The sequence below is a fragment of the Sturnira hondurensis genome, unplaced genomic scaffold (genome assembly GCF_014824575.4).
Source record: "Sturnira hondurensis isolate 20B ecotype Veracruz unplaced genomic scaffold, ASM1482457v3 Scaffold0010448, whole genome shotgun sequence".
NCBI lineage: Eukaryota > Metazoa > Chordata > Mammalia > Chiroptera > Phyllostomidae > Sturnira > Sturnira hondurensis.
The window spans coordinates 916244-940481 of record NW_028083079.1 but is presented as its reverse complement, the minus strand read 5'-3'; the positions used below and the strand labels follow the sequence as shown (position 1 = coordinate 940481).

General features: G+C 56.1%; 1 protein-coding gene across 2 annotated transcripts in view; it reads right to left on the bottom strand.

Annotated features, from left to right (window-relative positions):
* Positions 1-24238, bottom strand: part of COL27A1 (collagen type XXVII alpha 1 chain) — a 130167-nt gene that overhangs the window by 29976 nt on the left and 75953 nt on the right. For both annotated transcript variants that reach the window (XM_037059120.1, XM_037059119.1), the window contains exons 25-36: positions 21480-21533; positions 19674-19727; positions 19390-19443; positions 13918-13971; positions 8374-8427; positions 7740-7784; positions 7611-7655; positions 7271-7324; positions 6278-6331; positions 5360-5413; positions 3907-3960; positions 2902-2955 (exon numbers count right to left, since the gene is read on the bottom strand). In XM_037059120.1, the coding sequence (XP_036915015.1) occupies positions 2902-2955; positions 3907-3960; positions 5360-5413; positions 6278-6331; positions 7271-7324; positions 7611-7655; positions 7740-7784; positions 8374-8427; positions 13918-13971; positions 19390-19443; positions 19674-19727; positions 21480-21533 (630 nt within the window). The remainder of the gene's footprint in view (positions 1-2901; positions 2956-3906; positions 3961-5359; positions 5414-6277; positions 6332-7270; positions 7325-7610; positions 7656-7739; positions 7785-8373; positions 8428-13917; positions 13972-19389; positions 19444-19673; positions 19728-21479; positions 21534-24238) is intronic.

Below are 24238 nucleotides of genomic sequence, written 5' to 3'. Positions count from 1 at the left end.
TCCGTTTCCTGGCACCGCACTTTCTGAGGGACACAGATAAACTGGTGTGCATCCAGGGGAAAGAGTGGGTTCAGAGGGTGTGAAGCTGGAGCGTGGGAACAGGATTGCTGAGAGGACCCACTGCAGGCCGGTCCTGCTGGGGCCTGGGCTCTGGGCGCATGGGGCTGGTGTGGGGGATTGCGGGGCAGCTTCTAGCTCATCCAGGGAGGACGTTCCACTGGAGAGAGGTCCAGGGATGACACAGATCGGGGAGACTCCAAGCTATTTGTGTGGACCAGCACAGAGCAGACCTGGGCACCAGAAAAGGGCCGAGCAGGTGGCTTTCTGAGGTCCCTGCTCCCTGACATTCTCCAATTCCAAGCATGGCCTGGCATGGAGATAGGGGCCAGCCCTGATGACCTTCTCACAGATGTCCCTGGTTCCAGGATTCCCCTTCTGGCCTGTCATCCCTGGCCACCTACTGTCCTAGCTCTCAGAGGCAGACAGCCATTTGGGCAGCTAAGCTGGTTTGCAGCGAGGGGCCCTAGGCTGGGCCCTACAGGAACTCTGGCTCCAAGGGCCTCCCAGACTCCCACAGCCTGGGCTCTCGCACAGCTGGGGTGGGGGTCTTTGTGGGTTCTATGCAAAATGGACTCTGGGGGTTCTAGAGAATCCCAGGGTGCTAGGACATCTGTTAACGCCCAGGAGAGCCTTACAAGTTGACTAGCTCAGCTCTCTCAGTTTACAGATGAGGAAGCTGAGGCCCAGAGAGAGGCAGAGACTTCCCAAAGCCTCACATAAGTCTGTGGCAGAGCATGGCGAGCGCCCAGCGTTCTGGTTCCTTCCAATTCCAAGGTTCTGTGCTCAGGGGACAATGCCCACTCACCTCTGGGGTTACACTGCCTAAATTCAAATCTTGCTGTCACTTCTCAGTTGCTATGCAACTCTGGGCAAGTTCCCTCATTTGTAAAATAAGCACGAGAGTGTATCTACGAGGGCAGAAAGACAATACTCCACGTGACAGTTCGGCACAGCCTCTGGCGCACATGCTGACCAAGAGTCACCACCACTGTCCCCGCCATTTTCCTTGCCACCGTGACGGACTGGTTGTCAGCACACTCAGCAGACATAATCAGCATAAAATCACTCTGTAAACTATGAAGTGTGTGCACCTCCCAGAGGTTGTTTTCACCATGAAGGTGATTCAATAAACCCCATGGAGAAAACAGGTTCTCTCCTGGGAGTCCCATGAGGACCGGGGAAGACCCCACACATCTGCATGAATCCTCTGGCCCAGGGACTGGGGGAGAACTGGCTTTGGAGGCAGGGGCAGAGGAAGCAGCCAGAGACAAGGGGCTGCGACCAGTGAGCAGGAAAGACCATGAGAGGCACGAGGCCTGAAGACCCCTCCCATCCCACCACAGCCATGGTTCTAGGGAGAAGCAGGCAGCTGCCCAGAAGGGGAGCAGGCCTCAGCTTCATGCCTGTTTTCTCATCTGCCGAGTGGGGATCACCATGTATCTAGCTCACAGGGTGGCTGGGAGGATTAAATGTGTTAATTAACATAAAGCTCTTAAGGCAGGTGTTGCAAACCCACAGTTGAGTACACAGAGCATCTTAGCCACAATGTTCTTCAACATCGCCAAACAGTGAACAGGCACTTGGGAAAGGGTGTGGAGGGGCTGTGGGGATCCCAGGTTACACCCTAGGATGCAGCAGCGTGCAGAGGGAGAGAGGCAGGCAGGGGGCGCTCTTGCCCCTGCGAGAAAAATGTAGGGCAGATGGGAACCAGCCAGGGGCTGTCACAGAGGTGTCCGGGGAGAAGGGGAAGCCTGACACGAGCAACAAAGGGGACAGGGCAGTGGGGGTGGGGATCTAGGGATGGGGGAGTGATTCAGGCCCAGAGAAGAGAGGTGCTTATCTGAGGTCATATGGAGAGTAAATGGATGACACAGGAAATCCTGGGACATGGCACTTGGGACCCTGGGCTGGGGAGCTGACTCACACAGTGTTACAGGTCAGCTCTGGGGAAAGGCCAGAGACAGAGGCCAGGGCCGGGCCTGAGCTGGAGGTAGGGCTGGCATCAGAGAGCAGTGATCGCCTGCCTGGGGTTCGGGGGAACCCCAGCACCGCCTTAAGGTTCTAGCATCTGTGGCTGACACATGGATCTACGGGACGCAGCCAGTCTGAGTTCGGCCCACGGGCTTTGATGCCAGTGAGCCCCGGCTTTGGATTTTGGATCCTACAGTCACTGAATGAATATGCCGATACCTCCCGCTGAGCCTCTTCACCTTTAGAATGGGAACATGGTGAACAGAGCGAGCCAAGGCTTGGGTTGTGGCTGTGCTAATTATTAGCTGTGTGTCCTTGGGCAAGCTGCCTAACCCTGAGTCTCAGTTTACCCGAAAACAGAACTTATTCCTGCCGTCAGTATGGATCATTTCAAGGACTTAGCGTAGTACCTTGTACGTGTGTGACCAGTCCTCCGTAAGTAGTGGGTTACGGCCATGGGTGGTAATCACTATTACTGCCCTGATCATTTAGGATGTTTGGAAGATAACCAACATCAAAGCTGCTGGCTCTGGGCCTGGCTTGGGGCGGGCATTCAGGTACCCACCTTAGCTAAGGGAAGCTGGGGCTTTGAGAAGAAGGGAAGTGGGGAGGAGTGGAGAGTGGGCTGGGGATGCTCCTCAAAACTGCCTGAGCAGGGTGGGGACAGTAGGCAGGGGGGCAGGTGTTGGGGGCTCACCCCCCACCTACTCTCATTGGGAACCAGCTGGAGTTCTGCTCTCAGAGCTTTATGGGAACCGAACATTTTGGGGAGAAAACTTAGGTAATGGATGGGAGGGCAGTGGAGGGACAGGTAGGGGCAGTTCCAGAACATCCCCTCCGCCCCAGACCCCACACCAGAAGGACACTCACCTTCAGCCCGTCGGGCCCTGCAGGGCCATTGTCCCCCTCGAGGCCTGGCTCTCCCTGGAAAGAGAGAAGAGACAAGGAGGCGTTACTGGGGAGGGGGCCCTGTGTGCTTTTACTTCCTCCCCTCCTTGAGGCAGGACCCCAGTCCCTGACCTCTAGTTAGCGGGCCTGGTACACAGTGGGTGGCTCGACTGTGAATGAGCAGGAGGCTGAAGCCTCCACTCAGCTCCCAGAAAGAAGAGGCAGGCCCCTGAGCACAGCCCACGGTCTGCAGGGGGTAGGCTGGGCAGGGGCCGCCTGTGGACTCGAGTTAGAAATTGCTGGTCACAGAGCCATCCCGGATGGTTAGTTAGCCTGGGAAGCAGCGCAGCCTAGTGGGGGAGAAAGGCTTTGACGCCAGGCAGACCTCAATCTACGCTCCCCCTGGGCTTCCCAATCTCTGGCGGTTTGACCACAAGCAAACTATTCAGCCCCATAGGCGTCTGTGTTCTCATCTGAAAGTGGGGCTGATCCCACTTCCTTTAAGGGTTCCTCCAGGGCACAGGATAAGCGCCCCCCAAATTGTGGCCACTGGTGACACTGCCCCTGGAATCAGAGTGGGCCACCTGGGGCTCTGTGGTGGAATCCCCTTTCTCAGACGAGGAAAGTGAGGCTGGACCTCTGACTTTCTTGCCAGCAAGTTTGGGAATGATACCCAGACCCTGGGTTGATCCAACAGAAACCGATTTCTTGGTTGCAGGCCTTCTCAGAGCCTTGAAAATGCTACTGCTAATGTGCCAGAGGGAGCCCCGAGCCGCCAGCGAGTCCCAAACATTCTGACCACAGACTGCTTCTCTGCGAAGAGCGTCTGGACACTGTGGGAACGCTGACCCGCCAAGGGGGGCTGAGATTCCGGGTCTACTTCTCCAAGTGAGGAAACAGACTCAGGGCCCTTGAGTAAAGCCCTCCCCTACCCAAACACCCCTGGGCGGGGAGCTTCCCAGGGGAAATACATTCGCTTCCACTTACCCGCTGCCCAATGAGGCCCTGCTCCCCAGGGGGGCCAAGAGGCCCAAGGTCACCCTAGGAGAAACCAAATACAAGTCCATGGGGGTGTGTAGGACCAGCCCCAGCCCTCACAAGCTCTGATTGGTGGCGGTGGGGGGCAGCCCTCTCTTCCCAAGAACCAAAGAGAAACGGTGAAACACCAACCAGAGGTCCTGCTGCAGTCAGCAGAGGGCACCACCACCATCATCGCGCATACGTAGCACCATCCTAAGTGCCATTGAGCCTTTGACAGTGCCAGGGTTAGGGGCGCAGTCGAGACTCTGCACATAACTAGAGCCACCCCACACCTCAGATTCCCCATGTCGGACCTGACCTTCAAACACCGCAGGTTCGAACTTCACTAGCCCTTGAAAAATCCTTGTGTAAGTGAACCACAGTCCCAACCTGTGCTGGTCAAGGGCCACTGCACATTTTTATTTCACACATTCAATCCTCCTAATCACTCCATTGGGAAAGGTGTTTTCTTTTTTATAAATGAAGACATGGAAGGGCCAAGGGGTTAAGTAACCAGCCCAAGCTTGTGGCTAGTAAGTAACAGGTTCAGGATCCAAACACAGGTAGGCTGGCTCCAGAGAGTCACGTGCAGTGATGGCCACTCTGGCTGGCCACCTCCTTTCCTCGCCCTGAGCGCCTTGAAGAGAGACCCAGCAAGGAAGAGGCTCCCAATAAGCCAGAGTCAATGTCACCCCTCCCCAAGAGACCCCAAAAGCATCTTTCTCCTGTGGGGATTTCCAAGCCGAACTACCTCCCTGCTGGTATCCGGGGCACAAGAGGGAAGAAGCAGAGCTCGGAGCCCCCAGCCCTGCCCCAACCCAAACGGTTCCCCTTCTATCAGTTTTACCAGAAGGGTGGTTTTCGGCATTGCTTGAGCAAAGGGTTCTGGAAGCCAAGACAGAGCTGGAGGCCTGGTCCAACTCCCTCTGAATGGCCGAGAGCCTCAGGCACAGATAGGAGGTCATCTTCCCCTTGTCCCACAGCCCCTCAAGGACCCCTCAGGCCACCAGCACCGGTCTGGGGCCCACTAAGAGACCAGAGTCCTCTTCCAACAACAGAGGGGCAGGGGGCTCTCTCAGGAGCCCAGGTATCCACGGGTGCCCATTTCCTCAGCAGGTAAAGAGCCCTAACGGTGCTAAAATGCAGATGGTATCAGGAGGCGAGGAGGTAGGGCTGCCCTAGTGTGGGGGTGGGGCAGGTGCCGGAGAAAACACTGCTGGGCAGGTGGTGCTGACGTGGGCGCTGGGCTGGCTGGGCCCCCCCGCTATGGCCATGGCCAGGACCCACTCCCCAGCCAGGTGCACAGAGAACCCGTTATCCAGGGCACAAGAAAGGCCTGTTTCTATTTGATTGGGGGCATGTGGCTGCCTGCAGGAGGCTGGTTTCAGCAAGTCATTTCTGCTCTTTTATCTCTCCTCACCTTCATCCCGGCTTCCCCAGGAAGTCCTGGTTCTCCCACTGCACCAGGTGGCCCCTGCAAGAAAATGTCATTGGTCCCTTCCAGAGCAAGGTCTGGCCCTGGGTTCTAAGGGAGGAGGTAACTGAGGTAGGCTCAGAGAGGGCAAGGGATGTGCCTGAAGTCACATAGCAAGAGAGACACAGAGGGGTCTCGGAGCTTGGAGACGGGACTAGGGGAAAAGTGGTGATCGGCTCGGACAGCTGAGCCTCGGGTCTCCCCAGAGGCTGCTCGAGCCCTCTCCCTCCCCCAGAGTGTGGTTTACCACATTAGGAGCCCCTTGGCAAGCACAAGGAGGAAAATTTCATGATTCACATAAGGCCAGGAGAGGAAGCCAGCAACTGCTGCGTTCAGGGCTGAATGATTCCAGCCCTTCTCTCTGCAGCCAGACCAGGAAGACGAGGGCAGGAAGTGGTCCCGAGTTATCACCATTGGCATGGCTACCTAACCTGGGGCTCGGTTTTCTCCTCTGGATAAGACGAGGGTGTCTGAGACTCCTTCCAAGCTCCTTACTGCCTGATCTTAAGAGGGCTGATTCTGCAACCAAACCTGGGCTTGGCCGAAGTCCCGGCAGGGTGAGGGCAGGGGCATTACTACTTTCCCTGGTGCCATAGAGGAGGCGCTGCCAACCCCTACCCCAACGAGGGTATTGGCACCCTGCATCCCACCCGTGGCACCTGGGACCTGGCGTCCAGCTCCTCACCCTCTGCCATTAGAGGGCATCTACCCTCTTGGCCAGGTTGCCTGCTCTTCGGTCTCTGCAGCACACAGGACACAACCTTCGCCCCAGGCCTGGGCAGAGACCCCTACAGAGGCAGTCTGGGAGGGGCTGCCACCTCCTTAGCAGCATCACAGGACAAACAAGGGTCCCTCAGCACTCACCTTGGGTCCCATCTCTCCTGGAGGCCCAATTGGTCCCTGGGGTCCCTGAGGGCCCTAGAAGACAGACAGATCCACAGACAATTGGGAAAATCCAGACTGGGCCTTCTTTGGGGCCCGAGGCTTGATCGTACAGTCTGAGGTGTGGGTGTGGGCCACAACACTTGGCACTGTGCAGCCCATGCCCCCAACCCAATGCCATGCTGAGCATCTTGGTATCTCCAGTGTACCCTCCAATCCATCTGCACACACTCCTGTTCAGCTGCTTGAAACCCAGCGGGCTCCTCCTCTGCTCAGAAGCCTTCCAGCTCAGAGGCTTTGCTTACTCTGTTCCCTCTGCCTTCATGCTCTTCCACCTCAGATCTACTTCTGGAAACTCCCACCCCAGGCCCTGGTCTAGCCACTGTTCAAGACAGCATCTGCTTGGGCCTCAAGATGTGAGAATGGAGTGCAGCCTGGGGGACAGGAGCCTCCTATGCTGCCCCTGCCCCATTGAGGGCTCTTCCTCCTGAGCCCCTGGAGACCCCTGAACCTCTGCCCTCTCCTCTCCACCCCCAGCAGCAGCACTCCACAGCCCCCTCACGGGGCTCCCCAGCACTCGACCTGCACCCCCTCCCCACAGCCCACGTCTGGCTCTTACCCCTCCAGCTGAGCTGGTCCCCGCAGTTCTCAGTCAGCTTGTTAGTTTAGCCTCACCCTCCCTCCTTCCCTTCCCTTTTCACTGTGCTGAGCACTCTCTACACATTCTTTCCTTGCATCTCCACCACAGGATGACAATGTAGGGACCGTTATTCCCACGTTACTAGCAAGAAAACTGAGGCTGGAGGCTTAGACTCAACTCAGAGCCCCTGAACTCCCCAGCCAGCGCTCTTCCCACACCCGAGGCTGTCCCATCAGCCCCAGCATTGTGGCTTCCCAGCTTCTCTCCTTGGGTGACCCCTGGCCCACACCAGCTGCCTGGGCAAAGATGCAAGGAGGAAGGGGAAGGGCACCTACCGGTTCTCCTGGGAGGCCTTTGGTGCCTGGCGGGCCCGAGGGACCCGGGATGCCCTGCAGGGACAAGCAAAGGTGACTTTAGTCTTTTCCACCCTGTCTGTCCCCTTGGCCTCAGTCAAGCCATCTCGGCTTACAAGGTCCTACCCCCCCTCCACCCCCGACCCTCTGCTGGGTGATGGATGGGGTCGCTAAGTCCCAGGGAAAGAGGCATGCTTGGAGGGTCTTCAGTGCAGAGAGCAGCACCTAGAAACTGGAGTTTCCACAGCAGGATGGGAACTTGGCTAAGGGGCTATTATCTTCCCACACAGCTCACAGAATTTCAAGAACCAGCGGTACTTACAGGAAAGCCTCGGGTGCCCAAGTGCCCTCGCTCACCAGGTGTGCCCTGGAAGCACATTTGAGTTCATTAGAGGCACATGCCACAAAGCAGGGGGCGGGGTGGGGGGCTGGCAGCCGTGGCCTGACATACCTGCTGCCCAGGCTGGCCCGGTCGGCCCTGCGGTCCTGGAGGGCCCTGCGGGAAGCAAAGCACTCGGCGGTGGAGAGGGTACTTGGGAGGCCCCTTGACAGAGGGGGGACCCACACTCCCAGGGAAATACAACGAACCACGGGATCCACCATTCTCCGTGATGCGCAGGCGGGGAGACTAAGGCCCAACAACGGGAGTGGCCTGCCTTAGGTGCTCTGGGTTGAGAACCAAGGATCACATGTGCCGGGAAGGACTAGAAGCAGCCTCGCCTCTCAGGGGTCCCGGAGGGGTTTAGGGTCCAGGGAACCGGGCCAGAGGCCACTCGTGGCTCCTCCTCACTCGCATGCTTCCCACTCTCTCTCTCATTCACAGGCTATTGCTCACTCTCACTCTTGGTCTCAAAGCTCCTTCTCCCTTTCCCTGCCCCCTGTGCTTATTGCTTAGTGGCGTGCGTGTGCCCGTAGTTGCTGGGAGGGCAGGAGTGGCTGGGTGAGCTCTCAGGAACTACCCTGCAGCCTCTCAGGGACTCCCGGCTGTGCCTAGGGGCCTCGTGCTGAGGAAGGTGTGAGCCCTGTTTCCTGGATTCTTGACTTAGCACGGAAGTGAGAGGACGGGCAGGATGTGGGGTTCATACCTTCAGACCCCGGGGCCCCTGCTCCCCAGCTGGTCCGTCTGGTCCTCGGGGGCCCTGGAACAGGATAAAGGGACTAGCACAGTGGACAGCAGGGGTCTCCCTCAGGCTGGGAACCAGGAGGGCGGGGCTGGCCGGAGCCTCGGGCTTTTCCCTGTGGAGCCTGAGGCTCCCTCCTCTCCTTGCATTTCCCCACTCACTCCCATCCTGAGGCAAGCCACCCCTGTGCAGTGTGTCTGCTGGGATGGCTCTGCAGAGGTCTCCTATGGGTGCACTCCGCTAGAGGCCTTACCACTCCTCAATGGGGTCAGTGGTGCCTTTAAACGCTGTTTAAAGAGACCATGGGTGGGTGGCCAGCCAACCCATTTCACAGACATGGAGACTGAGGTCTAGAGCCAAGAGACCAATGGCCAAGTTCCCACAGCCAGGTCTTTGGACTGCTGTTGGATGTTTTTCCCAGAGCACACTTGGGCATTAACAGGTATGTGAACCACAGCCCTCAGGGACACTGACAGAGAAGGACCTGGAGAGGGTCTGCTTGTGGCCACAGCTCCCCCTCCAGCCAGCTGTCCAAGCTCATCTGGCCTGGCTCACGTGAGGAGGGGACAGGAGCAGGGCACGGGTCCAACGGCTGTTCCCTGGAGTTCTAGACTCAGGTCTGAGCCTTGATACAAAATTCTTGGTCTTTTGAGAGCTAGAAGGTCTCTGGGGAAGGTAGAATCTCCCTTTGCCCCCACTGCACAGATGGGAACACAGAGGCCAGGGGAAGTGAATTGTCTGAGGTCTCCTTAGCATATCAGCAGCTGGTATCCCTTCCAGAGCTCCACGGCTGCCCTGAGTTTCCCCTCCACGGGATGGGACACGAATGGGAGAGGGCGCCCTGGGAAAGGCCTCCATGGAGAACACTGTGGTGTCTGTTCTGTTGGGGGTGGAGAGGCTGTGCTGGAGAGACGAAGAGGATCCTAGGAAGGAGGCTGCCCACCCAGGCCAGGGGCTTGTGGACCGGCCACAAAAGGGAGCTAGGGAAGTGCCTGGGTGCAGGGGAGATGAGGGATGAGAAAACAAACGGAGAAATTACTTAAAACTGCACAAGGAAGTTTTTGACTAATAATTGAGTTGGAAAAAGGGACAATTGCTCTTATCTGCTGCTTGGGGTTCTGGCCGCTTCATCTTCACACCACAGCCTTAAATAGCGTCTCACTGACTACATCCGCTGGGATGGGAGACCCAGAGGTGGTGGGTGCCGCAGCTGGGTGGTTTGGTAGTTCATCTGGGAGCCTTGGTTCCCAGTGTCCCCAAGCCCAGAGCCCAGTGGGGTCCAGTGCTAGGCACAGGAGTACTCTGGAAATGTCATGTCCCAGGGACAAGGGGTTGCTCCCTGCTCAGCCTCAGTTATCTCAGGAAAGGGGATGAAAACTCTTTATAATGCCCACGGGCAGCTCAGCACCTGGCCTATATAGTAAGGGCTCATTAAAACCTGGCTCTGCCAGAGGAGGCTGCAGGCTCCCAAGGGTCGGGGACACAGAGGAATGGCTCAGTGAATCTGGATACAGCCCCTTCCCCAGAACAGGCAGCTTATATCATGATGTGTAGAACAGGCTAAGAGTCTTCACAGGTCCAAGACGAGGTTTAATTACAGGGTATGGGGGTGCAAGTTCTGGTTTTGTTGCCAGCTTGCAGTGTGACCCCAGGAAAGCCCCTCCCCCTCTCTAGGCCTCAGTTTCAGGTAGACACTATCAGACCATGGGTTAGACTGAACCCCCGGTTCATTGACAGGGGCCCAGTGGAGATGGAGCCAGATTGGGGTGGGACATCCTGGATCATGGGAGCCAGAACAGAAGGTAAGCAGAGGGTGGGCATCTGGGCCTTTCCGAGAAGCGTCGTCTGGCCTCTGGCCTGTCTCTCACTGAGGCACAAGCCTTCCCAGAAAGGAAGATTTCCGGGAGTAGAGCAGAGGCCCAGAGGGTCAAGGGCTTGGCCTCAACCACGCAGCACCCTGTTTATCCCAGGAATCAAGGCCTTTCCAGAGAAGTAATAACCACGAAAATAGCAGTAGCAGCAACAATAGTGAAAGCTATTGTCCTTATTTACAAGTAAGAAAACAGCCTATGGTCACACAGCTAGTAAGTAGAGGTGCCAGAATTTTAACCAAGTCAGCCAGCCAGACGCACATGGTTCCCCTCCACTATCTGTCACTGTTCATCAGTGTGAGAGTGAGCTCCCCATTACAGCAGGTGTTCAGGTCAGGGCCGAGGAGAGCCGGCCAGGAAGTCTCTGCGCTGGGGTGGGGTGTTAGAGAACACAACGTCTGAGATCCCTGTTACCTAGGGGACTCTGCTATGCCCTGGGCACACCAGAGAGCTCCAGAAGCTCAGGCAGGCTCAGGAGAAAGAGGACCAACCTTCCTGTCCGGAGGGAGAAGGAGGCAACAGGCCCCAGCCACCCTCACCTCACATCCCACTGCGCAGGGAGAGGACAAAGGCAGCCACACCCTCCCTCTCGCCACTCTGCAGCTTGACCTGTGCCCTGTGGGTCCTCCTTCCTTCCCCAAATGAACACAGCTGTGCTGCCCTGTGGGAGGCAGGCCTGAATTTCTCTCAGAGCCTCAAGTCTGTTCTCTTGGAGCCACTGCCCAAGAAGATGTCTGAAGTCACAGCTGGGGCTTGGTGGGAGGAGCCCCTGCCTGGGAGAGAAACTCTGGCCAATCGCAGCTTTGTGAAAGAGAAGTGGACGACCAAGGGAATGAATACCTGCCAAGCGCACCCTATGCTTGGCTGCCTATCGGAGCTAACCTGTGCGAGGTGCTGATGAAGGGAGGTGCTGACGAAGGGACGTCATCCTCAGGGCCATCCCATGAGCTTTGTTCTGCTGCTGACCCACTTCACAGAGGAAAATTGGAGGCTCACAGAGGGGGAGTCAGGATTCAGGGCCAGGCCTGCTGGTCTCTAAGCTCCCCTTGTGGGAGCAGAATCCACTCTCAGCACCTGAATCTCAGAATCCTCCCAGCTCCTTCAAAGTAGGTAAGTGGAGGGAGAGTGCAGTCTCCCATGGTATTCTCTATCACCTGACCCCACCCTGCACCTGCAGCCTTCCTGGCAGTCTGTCGTAGGCCTAGATCTGCATACTTCTTGTGACGGGGAGCTCATTTCCACACTGATACACAGTGACTGGTAGTGGGGAATAAAAGTGTGCATCCAGCTGATGGAAGTTCAAATTCTGGCTCCTTACAGCCTCTCCCTAACATCTAAGCTACCAAGCCTTAGAGAGGTTAACACACTGGACTGAGGTCCTAGAGCTCATAACTGGGAACCCTGAGAGTTACCCTAACACCTGTATGACCTCAGAGCTCCCACTCGTTCAACTAGGGCCCATGGACCCAGGCTCTGTCTGCAATTCTACCGAGAGCAGAGGACCCAGGGCCCCATCCTTCCTCTGGCCTCCATCCTTTAGTTGTCATGATTCCCAGGGCAGGAGGGTAGGGGACTTGGGGGGTGGGGGACAGCAGGGCCCATCTGCACATGGGCAGGGAAGCAGGCAGGGCCTTACAGACAGAGCTCCAAGTCCATTGTCCATGGCACATATAGGGAAGCTGAGGCCTGGAGAGCAGCAAGGCCTTTAAGGCCTTGCAAAGCCAGGATCTTCAGGGGCCCAGGGATGGGGGCTGCCAAGAAGTGAGATTTTTATCAGCACAGCAGGAGCCTCTCTAGGTCCCCCGCTGTCCTCAGTAGTGACCCCATCTGTGCAGTGTGGCCTGGTAGGCTGGGGACCCACAGGTTTTTAAAAAATGTATTTTTTTATAAAATGTTCCTCAGAATAGAGACTTCAACCAACCAATGAAAAGATGAAAATTCAGGCTAGAAATACATAATATGCCAGGATTTACTAGTTCACTGTTAGAAAGTACCTTATATTTGCTCTAAGGTATTTTGAGCAATGAGTAATTATTATATTTCACACATAGGATAGGTGGTGCTTTACCTACATTAGAATCGCATCAACCTTTAGATGGACATTTCAATTGTTTTACTTTCAATCTTGTCGGATCCCACAGGTTTTGCATTGCTGCCAAACCCAGCAGGGAGAGGCCTCGTGGTCCTGACGCTCCCCTCCCAGCCTTAGACTTTGATGTGGTTGGGAACCTGGGTTTCCTCAAGCAGGAGATACATTCTTCCCCCTACTGCTGGGAAGGGGGGCTGATGGGGGCCTGTGCCTCCCATCTGCAGGGATGGGGCAGGGCCTGGGCCAGGGTAGCTCACCCTCCAGCTAACAGGGCTTCCAGAAGGAAATGTGTGTAAGGTCAAGGTGGGACTTGGCTGTCAATGGGCCATGGGTCACTTTCATAGACCCAGGACATGCTGGGAGGGGCCCTGCTGGGCCGGAGGAATGCCTCTTAATCCCCGCTTTCCCAGGCCGACTGCTCAGGCCATCTGGTTCAGGGGAAAATTTAAAACCACTTGAAATTCAGCCAAGAGGAGCATAACCATCACAGAAGCCCCGTGTGGCGCTCGGCTAGCAGGCCTGGGCTGCCTGCACAACCTGGGCTGTCTCGTTTCCTTTTCACAGGGCTACAGGGCTACATGGCCCCAGCACCTATGCACCAGTTGCCTTCCCTATGATTGAAAATAAGGCTGCATGCAGTATGCAAAACATCCAGAGGCACTGGGTTCGAATCCCAGCTCTGCACTTTCTAGCTCTGCAACTTGAGGCAAGCAACTTAGCCTCTCTGTGCTTTAGTTTCCTTATCTATAACATAGAAATAAGAATAGCACCTACTTTACAGAGTAGCATTGAAGATTAAATGAGTTAATATCTGTGATAAGATGATACTTGGCACATAGTAAGTACTAGCAATTACCTTTTGCTATCATGCTGAGGCCAGTCCTTGCTTAAAACTCTCTATGGCTCCCCACTACCCTCGGAGCATAGCCCATAAGCCAGGCTCTGGTGTTTGAGGTCCTGCTTCGCTCAGTACCTGCTAATTCTAGGTCTCATCCTTCTCCCTTGAACCAATGGGGAATCCCTAAACATGCCACACCTTCTCTTGCCTTGGAGCTTTCCTGCTGCCTGGAATCTGGCATCACTCAAGCACTGCCCCCTCCCTGAAGCCTTCCCTGGTGCCCTGTCCAGGTGAGGTGCCTCCTCCACGCTCCCAAGCTGCCCTACGCTTCCATTGATGACATGCTCACGACCCTAAACTGTCTGTTTGGCCAACTTGATTGAGTCATAAGGGCAGACAGGCATCAGACTGGTCCTAGACTCTGTGGCACCAACAGAGCCTCCACCAGTGGCCCGCACAGGGTAGGTGTGAGTAAAAGATGGTTGAGTGAATGAAGGAACAAGAACCTGTTTGTGCCCACTAGTTGGCAAGGCCTGGTGCTCAGAAATGGGCTGGAAAAGATGCCTGGGGTGGGGTCCTACAGTGAGCCTGGAACCCTGCCTGGTGCGGCGAAGGTCAAAGATCTCAGGACTGGGCAAGGGGTAAGGTATAGGATGTGGTCTCTCCAGCAGGTGACCAGTGTAGGCCCCCAGGGGCTGGGCCCCACTTACCTGGCGTCCCTTTGTTCCCCTCATTCCTGGCGGACCTCGAGATCCTGGAGGACCCTGTGGGAGGAGAGTGTTTGGAGAAGCCCTTTTTTAGGGACCAAGTGCAACACTGAGGGGACTAGGAGTTGGGGCAAAGCTTGGCCTCAGGGGCAGCCTCCTGCCCGGGCTCCGCAGCCTTCATATTGAAGGGTCTGGCCCAGTGGGGTAATCTGTCCCGCTAGGAGAGGCAGGGGATAAGCACAACCTCGAGTGGGAGTCTGCCCTGGGTTCCACGGGGCCTCGGCCCTCCCTAGGAATCCTTAGTGAGGACGGACCTCCCTGTGTGACTCATTTCCTTCTTTTCCTCTAAATGCAATCAGAAGCTATATGGCATTTCTGATAAAAGGTCTTCTTAAATTCCCATTTCCTCTTTTGTCCCCCCATCAGCAAGGAGAATGTGGCACTGCAAGTTCTGTCCCTGCCCCTGTCCCCAAGGATCACCTGAGGGCTACCTGAGAGCCTAGAGCCCCGTGGTTGTAGGGGGAAGAACCAGACCACAGCCCAGAGGTGAGGGAGGGGGAGGGGAAGCTTGCCTGGGAAGGGAGGGTCAAGAGAGAGGCTGGGTGGAGACGTGGAGGTGGTGGGGGGGAGAGGCAAAGAGAAGGGAACTGGCCTGGCCCTGGGAGGATGCCCAGTTCTCTCAGTTTGATGTTGGAATGACAAGAGGAGGCACCAGGGAGTCAGGGAGGGAGGGATAGAAGACACGGGACTGACTGGCCTTGTTCCTTGAGTTCTGAGTACCTGGTCCAGCACAGGCCTATGACACAGATTTAGAAATCTGCAGAAGGAATGACGAATATGCGCACAACTTGAGAGGGCAGAAGAAGGCAGGAAGGGAGAGAAAGAAGGCAGAGAGGAAGCAGGTGGGCTCCCTGCCTAATTCCCTTCCCCGGTCCGGGCCCCAGCTGCACTCATCAAGCAGCAGCTGCACCCTATGGCTGGCCAGGACCCCCTCGACAGCTGCAGGGGCCTCCCAGCTCCGTGGCCAGTCCCAGGCTAGGCATGCCCCTTCTACAAGGAAGAGTCAGACTCAGCCCCCTCCCGATGGTGGGGAGAGGTCCAGCTCCGTTTGTGGCCTCAGGAAGAACTTCCAGCTCCCTCCTTCTCTCTCTCCCTATGGCCTCGAGGGGCGCAGACCCTCCAACTGCTGATGATGTGAGGGGCTGGGTCTCAGCCTGACCCCTTTTCAGCAGAGCGAGCAGGTGGGAGCCCAGGCTTGGCCCAATAAACAGGCAGATATGACTCCTGGGTGGCGGAGAACATCGGGACTCAGTGAAAAGGGATGGATCATTTCATGGAGGGATCTCAGACTGCAGAAGGCAAGCAGTGTGTTACTGGGAAATCTCAGGGGACAAGTCTTGATGCAGAGGCAATAGAGTGCAGCGCCTAAATGAGCCAACTGCTTGCTCCACCAGAGACCTAGGTTCAAGTCCCAGCTCTACCACTTAGTAATTCTGTGGCCTTAAGCAAGTGACTTAAACTCTTTGGGCCTCCGTTTCATCGACTAAAAATAGGGGTAAGAAGAGTCCCTGCCTCCAAGAGCTGCTGAGAAGACACAGTGATCTGGAAGGTCCCCAGTAAAAAGTAGCTATGAGCTCTCTTAAAGGAGGTGGCCAGAAACTGCAGGGCTCAGGACTCCACTGCATCCCGTCCCCTACTCGTGGCGATAATAATCTTGGCTGACCTCAGGGACTGCAGAAAAACACGGATGTTACAGTGATTGGAAAAGTGGGAAAATGCCAATCCGGTGTGAAGAGCATCATCAGCAATGTATTAGTAATCCTCTTACCAATAACTGTGGCAATTAGTGTAGCTAACAGGTAGTAATTATTATTCCTACTACCATTTGTGAAGCACTTAGCATATGCAGGTAGTTTGCTAAGCAATGACATCATGAACTGTATCACTGGTCTCCCAACAATCTCATAACAAAGGGAGTATCGTGCTGGCTTACAGATGGGGAGACTGAGGCTCAGGAAAGCCATGAGTGTTGCGGACAAGCACACGGCTGGTGGGTGGGGGCGCCAGCATGTGACTCACACGTGTCTGATTTTGCCCTCTGAGCTCTCCTACTTCCCCAGCAGCATGAGGGGCAGCCAGCTGGCTGGAAGAGGTCCAGGGGACCGGCCCCACACTGCAGCAGTGAAGGGTCAGTGGCCACCTTGGGATCTGTCTGATTTCACTCAGTCTGGGCCAACCCAACGAACACATGGAAGCACGGAGAAAATGGGGCAGGAGGAGGTCATTGGGGCCGTGGAGGCAGGGGATTCAGAGGCCAGCACCTTCCTCCTCTGTGCTGCCCTTGAGGTCTCCACTATTTGCCCACCTCCCACTGGCCTTCCATTTTGTCCCAGCAACTCCTTTCCAGGTTTTCTTCTTCCCACTGGACAGATGGGGAGACTAAGGTCCAGGGAGGCTGAAGTCCAAGGGCACAGGAGCTAGAACTCGATAATGGTCCCCAGCATCCTTGTACTTGGGCTTTGACCCTGGGTTCCTCCCATGCTGATGCATTCTAATCACTCTATTTCTAGGGGAGACTCCTGGGCCTGGTACTCAGGTCCTGTGAACACTGGGGAGGGAGAGAGGGCAGTAGCCTTCGGGTTGGGTGGCCAGGACCTTTGGAGTCCAAGCAGGGTGCCTCAGACTGCAACCGGCCCCTCTAGCCCCAGGCCAGATGTGGCTTCTCCTCCTCCTCATGAACCGGGCAAAACACACCACAGGGGGCCCAGGGTGTTGGCTTCTGGTCCCAACTCTGTACTGTACGTTTTCTACTTTATCAAAAGGATTGCGGGGGGGGGGGGCAGACAGAGCCCCCTGTTGCCAGGCACCTCTGAGTTTGAATGATGGTTACTTGCCTGGCACTGGCACATAGCAGGTGCTCAGTAAAAAACTGTTAACAAGCGAGAGGATGTTTATACTTGGCATTCCCACTAGACAGTGCGACTCCTAAAAGCAGATCTGTTTCTCACCACTTTTGTGTCTTTGGAGCCAAGCACAGGCCCTGCATGTAGTAGGTACACGCAGAAGTGTGGGAACTCAGTTGGGCTTGCTTCCCTAATTGGCGCACAGAACTGGTATGTGCCCACTTTCCTGGGGTTCAGATCTTCAAAGGCTCTAGTGCCCTCCTTCATCAAACTCTAAAGAGCCCCTCAATGTGGGCTTTGAAGGGACCTGGGCATCATCCCCCAGTCCTGCCCAGGGATTCTGATTGGGCTTGGCCTCCTCCCCTCACACCCTTTCCACCTGCCTGCCACGCATGCACCCCTCCACCTCCCAGAGCAGGCTCCCAGCCCTGAGCCCGAGCCTTCGCTCAGGTACGTGCCCTTGCCGGTCTCCACAGCCCCCACCAGTGGAGGCAGAAGGACAGAACTCCCCATGTTCTAGAGGGAGCCAGCTCTCCCTACCCTTACATCACTCCTGGAGGGCACAGGAGCTAGAATTTGGGTGCTCCTACTACACGGCTCCCCCAGCCCTCCCACCCGTCCCTGCCTTGGGATCCGTAGGAAGATCCCAGGTCCCTCAGCAATCACACAAAGGCCAGGACCCCTGCATCCTCGGCTCTGACCCTCAGCTACTTGTCCTCAGCATTTCTAGTCATTTCTAGTTCTTCCCTCCTTCCGCCACAGCAGGCGTTTCTTATTTATCGGGTCCTCTCTGCCCCCCAAGCTAGAATATAAGCTCCTCAGGGACAGACAGGGACAACTTTCTGCCTTGTTGGTGGCCACATCCCCAGCTCCTGGTGAGGCCCCGGACGCATATTATACAGTATTTACTGAGTAAATGAACAAAGTCATAATGGTGACAATGAGCAAGATGCCCCGGGACTATTTTCTCTGTTTTCCAGCTGAGTGAAATTTACCCTCAGAGTTCAGTGATCCGCTCTGCCGGTGCAGCCGGGGAGCGGTGGGGCCAGGACTTGAACCCAGGTCTGTCTGACTCTGAGTCCTGGACTCCTCATCCTTACTTGACAGTGGATTGAGCTCAAGGAACATAAGGGCTTTGCTTACCGGGGGTCCAGGCTCTCCAGGGGTCCCGACTCCACCTGGCATTCCAGGATGACCCTACTCAGAGAGAAGAGAAGGAGGGACTCAGCGGTGGAAGGTGCCTCTTCTTCCTCCAGTCCCACCTGGGCTGGCTCAGCCCCAGCCCCATGTCGGGGCAGCAGCCATGCCCCCTGGAGGGAGAAGGCACAAATCATCCTGAGTGCCTCGGGTAGGCAGAGGCAGGCAGAGNCAGACAGAGCCCCCTGTTGCCGGGCACCTCTGAGTTTGAATGATGGTTACTTGCCTGGCACTGGCACATAGCAGGTGCTCAGTAAAAAACTGTTAACGAGCGAGAGGATGTTTATACTTGGCATTCCCACTAGACAGTGTGACTCCTAAAAGCAGATCTGTTTCTCACCACTTTTGTGTCTTTGGAGCTAAGCACAGGCCCTGCACGTAGTAGGTACACACAGAAGTGTGGGAACTCAGTTGGGCTTGCTTCCCTAATTGGCGCACAGAACTGGTATGTGCCCACTTTCCTGGGGTTCAGATCTTCAAAGGCTCTAGTGCCCTCCTTCATCAAACTCTAAAGAGCCCCTCAATTTGGGCTTTGAAGGGACCTGGGCATCATCCCCCAGTCCTCCCCAGGGATTCTGACTGGGCTTGGCCTCCTCCCCTCACACCCTTTCCACCTGCCTGCCACGCATGCACCCCTCCACCCCCCAGAGCAGGCTCCCAGCCCTGAGCCCCAGCCTTTGCTCAGGTACGTGCCCTTGCCGGTCTCCACAGCCCCCACCAGTGGAGGCAGAAGGACAGAACTCCCCATGTTCTAGAGGGAGCCAGCTCTCCCTACCCTTACATCACTCCTGGAGGGCACAGGAGCTAGAATTTGGGTGCTCCTACTACACGGCTCCCCCAGCCCTCCGGCCCCTCCCACCCGTCCCTGCCTTGGGATCCTTAGGAAGATCCCAGGTCCCTCAGCGATCACACAAAGGCCAGGACCCCTGCATCCTCAGCTCTGACCCTCAGCTACTTGTCCTCAGCATGTCTAGTCATTTCTAGTTCTTCCCTCCTTCCGCCATAGCAGGCGTTTCTTATTTATCGGGTCCTCTCTGCCCCCCAAGCTCCTCAGGGACAGACAGGGACAACTTTCTGCCTTGTTGGTGGCCACATCCCCAGCTCCTGGTGAGGCCCCAGACACATATTATACAGTATTTACTGAGTAAATGAACAAAGTCATAATGGTGACAATGACCAAGATGCCCCGGGACTATTTTCTCTGTTTTCCAGCTGAGTGAAATTTACCCTCAGAGTTCAGTGATCCGCTCTGCCGGTGCAGCCGGGGAGCGGTGGGGCCAGGACCTGACCCCAGGTCTGTCTGACTCTGAGTCCTGGACTCCTCATCCTTACTTGACAGTGGATTGAGCTCAAGGAACATAAGGGCTTTGCTTACCGGGGGTCCAGGCTCTCCAGGGGTCCCGACTCCACCTGGCATTCCAGGATGACCCTACTCAGAGAGAAGAGAAGGAGGGACTCAGCGGTGGAAGGTGCCTCTTCTTCCTCCAGTCCCACCTGGGCTGGCTCAGCCCCAGCCCCATGTCGGGGCAGCAGCCATGCCCCCTGGAGGGAGAAGGCACAAATCATCCTGAGTGCCTGGGGTAGGCAGAGGCAGGCAGAGCACAGCTGTCCCCACAGCTATGACAAGAGGGGGCAAAGGGGTGCAGACTGGCTCCTTACCATTGACCCCTTGGGTCCAGGCGCTCCTGGGGGTCCCATCATGCCCCGGTCACCCTGTGATGGAGACAACAATTCAGGGAAGTCATAGCTGTGGGATGGCTCTGTGGGGACAGGTACAGAGGACGGTACAGATGGCCTTCCAGAGGCCAAACAAGGGCAGGGACTTGCCCAAGGTCTATAGAGAGTCCCTGTCTGGCTCATGGACACGTCACCCCAGGGTGGTGACAGGGGAAGAGCAGGGGTCTGTACCTTTACTCAGCAGAACCCAAGACCCCCAGCAAGTCCTAGGAGGCCTCAGCTCCCCTACAGTGCACCACCCAGTGGGCTCCCTCAGGCAAGGACGGTCCTGAGTAAGGATACAGTAATCACACAGCCCCTTTGATCCGGGCCCGCCTCATGTGGTCCTCGTTGGGCCTGGCACCCCCTGGCTGGGCATGCTGAGGTGCAGCTGGCAAGGGAAGGCATTTCTTTCACTGTCCCCACCCGCTGCCCAAACCTAGAAGAATCAGAGATGTAACTCTTTCCCTCTCAACCCATCCCGGCAGACCTGCGGATGGTGCGGGTAGCCAACAGCTATGGCTGGAAGGCAGGGGGGCTCTGGGTTCAAATCCTGGCTGTTTTTGTGAGGCCCTGTTTCTTATACCCACCCACCCAGCCAGCAGCAAACATTTACTGAGCATCTACGATGTGCCCAGCGTGATGTACAGAACCCAGAAGACAGAGTAGAGATAGACAGATCCTGCTGGCAGGGAAGGAGACCCAAATTTTGGGAGGGGATGGACACAAGTTACCAAAACAGATATAAAGTGGGTTACCACAGGGACAGAGTGGCTCTCGGCCGCTAAGGCTTTGCAACACAGGGATTGCCCCACGGGGCTGTGGGGATGTGCTGGGGAAGGAGTCCCTGAGGGAGTATCGCTAGACCTGAGAGGTAAGGGATAATCGCGAGTCATTTAGGCAAAGAGGGCAGAGAGGGCGGGAGCGGGAAATGTGTTCCTGGCTGCAGGATGGGCCGGCCTGGTCTGTAGATGATGAGGAGGGACGTGGAACATCTGACGACAAGAGAAGGCAGAGTTGGCTTTGATATCGCACTGTTGTTATGCAAGATGTCACCACTCATAGGCAGCAGGGGAAAGGGCACACTGAATCTTTCTGAACTTTTTTTTTTTTTGCAACTTCTTGTGACTCTCTAATTATTTCAAAATAAAAAGTTAAATCTGAAAAAAGGAGGAAGAAGAGGAACGGGGGAAGGACAGGAGGAGAAAAATGTGATGGCCAGAGGGTATAGGATACAGGGAGTGAACAGGAGGGAGGCTCATGATGAGCCTGTAAAGGCAGGAGGGGGCAGATGCTGCTCCTCCCCGGACCTCAGTTTCTCCATCTACCCACTAGGAAGAACACTGGCTCCTCCCGAGGCTGCCAAGGGATGAGATAAGCCCACACAAAGGAAAGCGGGTGCCCTCCAGAGCCCATGGGTGGAAGTGGGAAACCACAGGCTATTCGGTGAGCTGGGTGCCAGCACAAGGCAGAATGGCTTAGCAGGCAAAGTGTGGCCTTGGGTACCGAACCTGGTTCAAATCCCAGCTCTGCCACTTCCTGCCTGGGTGATCTTGAGCAAGTCGCCTCCTCTCTTTGAGCCTCAGTTACAGGAGGGACAAGGGTTCTTTGGGGGTCCAGATGCCAAGGCAACGAGGAGAGAACAGGAGAAAGAAGTCTGAAACCCCCAGGTCAACTGGCCCCTTCGTCTTTTTCAAATCGCAAAACACAAGCTCTGTTTGTCTGTATGTTCCCCTCAACACCACTTACCTTTTCTCCCACGATTCCTGGCTCCCCAACCAGACCAATGAATCCCAGAAGTCCCTGGAAGAAGCATTTACGAAAGCAACAGAAAGGAGGAAGCAACATGAATTCAGGGGCGTGCTGAGTTTCAAAGGCAACTTCCCTGCGGCGTGCATCCTCTGGGGCTCCTCTCCCCCGCGTCCCCTGCCTGGAGCCTGGTAATCCTGCCAGCATGAAGCTGCCACCGAGAGTTGCCTCTCTCCCGGCACTGTCCTGACTTCCCTCACTCCACCAGATGCTTCTCATTTTGGAGCCAAGCGGTGGGGCCTCTGCCAGCATCCCCGGGAGCGCCACACAGTCTTCCCGCGCCAGAATCTGGCTGGGAGACAGCCACGTTTGGAGAGTGGTGGGGTGGGGGGCGGCCCTTATGCTGTGTTGGGCAGAGGCCTGTCTGTGAGAAATCTGTCCCCATCTTTTGGGGCTCTGGTGCTATTTCAAAGAGAGAAACAAACTTGCTGGCCAGGATAGAAATACACTACCAGCCTCTGCCAAAAGACCTGATTGAGATCTGGGAAGTGAAGGCCTTTTTACTGTCTTGTGAAAGGCTTCCTCTCCTTTCTAAAAGGGCGCGCGAGCGCGCGCGCGCACACACACTGTGGTTCCGGTTGCTCTTTTTAACTCCACTGGGTGATAACTTGCCTCTGTGTTCCAGGGGTTCTCCTAGATGGCTACGAGCCTCGTTGCTGCCCTGAGCAGGCAGACGCAGGCACAGCCAGGCTGGAGAGCCCAGAGGAGCCACCCAGGAAGGTGGACGATTCCCTGCCCAGACCCCACACTCTTCTCTGCGACGGAAAATTCAAGCTGAGGAGGGTGTCGCATGGTTCAGGGGGAACAAAAGGCCTTTGGAAGAACCCAAGTCTGCAGCCAAGACTCTCTGGGAGAATGAGGAGAGACTGAGGGATGAGTGGGTTCGTCCCATACTGTCTGCTCCCTGTTCCCAAACTGTATTCAGAAAGGAGACCTTGAACCTGATCCGAGATAGATAAGAAGTCGTGCCCTCAGCCAGTGAAGCTCCAACCTGTCAGCCAACTAAAGTGACAGAGTGATGCCCAGTTCCAAAGGCTTAGCTCCGTGGGCTCAAGGGTGATGTTAAAGTGGCACCTTGGGCCAGGACCCCGTGGGCCGCAGCCTGGGGCTTCGTGGTTCCAAGGGCACCTGTCTTCCCACGGGGCCTCCAAAGCACGTGGCTGTGAGCGGGACACAGATCTCCCTGGTCCCTTGGCACCATCACTACTGGTGGAGGGTCCTGGCTCTCTGAGCTCACAGACCCTTTGGGGTTGAAGTGCAAGGTGAGAGCATGACATACAAGGTATGAGGTCATGGCTAATAAGCCACAGAAACTAACTTGAGTATTTGACTTTTGCAACAACTTGCTTTCAGAAAAATAAATTAGAGCATTTTCAGGTGATAGCAATGTGGATAACAACGGCTGGCCCCTGGTACTTTATCTGTGCCATCGTTGCTGAATCTTCAGGTGTGTGCACAAATCACAGAGGCCCTCTGAGTCTCGTCTGCAGAATGGAGGGCTCTCGGTAAAGGTCCCTGCCTATGTCCCGGGGTTGCTCTGAGTCCTGGAGATAATGGGTGGCACACGCAGGCACTCAGTAAATGTTCGTTCCCTCCCATCCCATTCTAATTTATTTTAAAAGGGCACGGGGTTAAGACAGAGGCCTGAGCTCTCCACAAGGGAGCAGTCAGACACTTAGAGGAGGCTGATGGGGGGAAGAAAGCTGCTCTGTTAAAAGGCTGCTGCCTGACTGGCTCAGGGAAACAAATTTCATAGCTACTTTAAATTTATGGGTTGCTGGGTCCTGGAAGGCAGGCGGGTCATAAACCTCAAACAAGAAGCCAAACAGGATCCTAATGAATAAAGGCCATACAGTGAGTGCCCCATTCCCCTGCCCCCCCATTTCTGGGACCCCTCTGGGGCACCGTCCCGGAACATCCCAGCAGGCCTGTCCTGCAGGTGGAGCTGAGGCTGGCCCAGGAGGCCAGTGGCAGAGGCCCAGGGCTTCCACCTGGTGGGCCGGGTAGAGAAGCAGCTCTCACAGCTGCAGGCACACTGGCTCCTTCTCCGGCTGGGGGAGAAGGCAGTATGGTCACCTACCGTGGCCACTGCTCGGGCAGGATCTGAGTCCCTGATGTAGGGTGGGGGAAGCTGGCCTGGTTCTCTGTGTCTACAGATAAAAAAGGGCCACTGTCTGCTATGGGAGTGTCTCTCCCTCCCTCCCTTCTCTCACGTGACATTTGGCCAGGTGCTGGGGAAGCAACTAGGAACAAGGCAGCTGTGGGTCAGACAACTCAGGGCCAGCTGCATACATGCCTGGCCTCCCCCGGAAAAGGGCGTCTTAAAGGCGAGGCCCAAGCCTTGTAACCATCAGTGTCCCTAGCACCAGGGACAGGGCCTGGCAAGCTAGCCGTGCTGTAGGAACCTATCAGAAAGCAAGAGGTCAGAGGGTTTTCCAGTCCCTCTTGGCAGGTCTCAGGAATCCAGCAGCCCTGCATGTCAGCTCTCTCGTGTTACTTACTGCCTGGGAGATCTTGGGCAAGTTACTTCTCAGAGCCTGGTTTCCTCATGTGTGAAATGGGGTAATAACACCTCCCACCGCAGGGCTGCTGGGGGGAACCGCAGGTGCTGGTGCAGAAAGCGTTTGGCATAGGACTTCGTACCTGACAGGTGCCTGACAAATGCAGCCAACACTGTGATGATAAGGAGGGCACCTGTC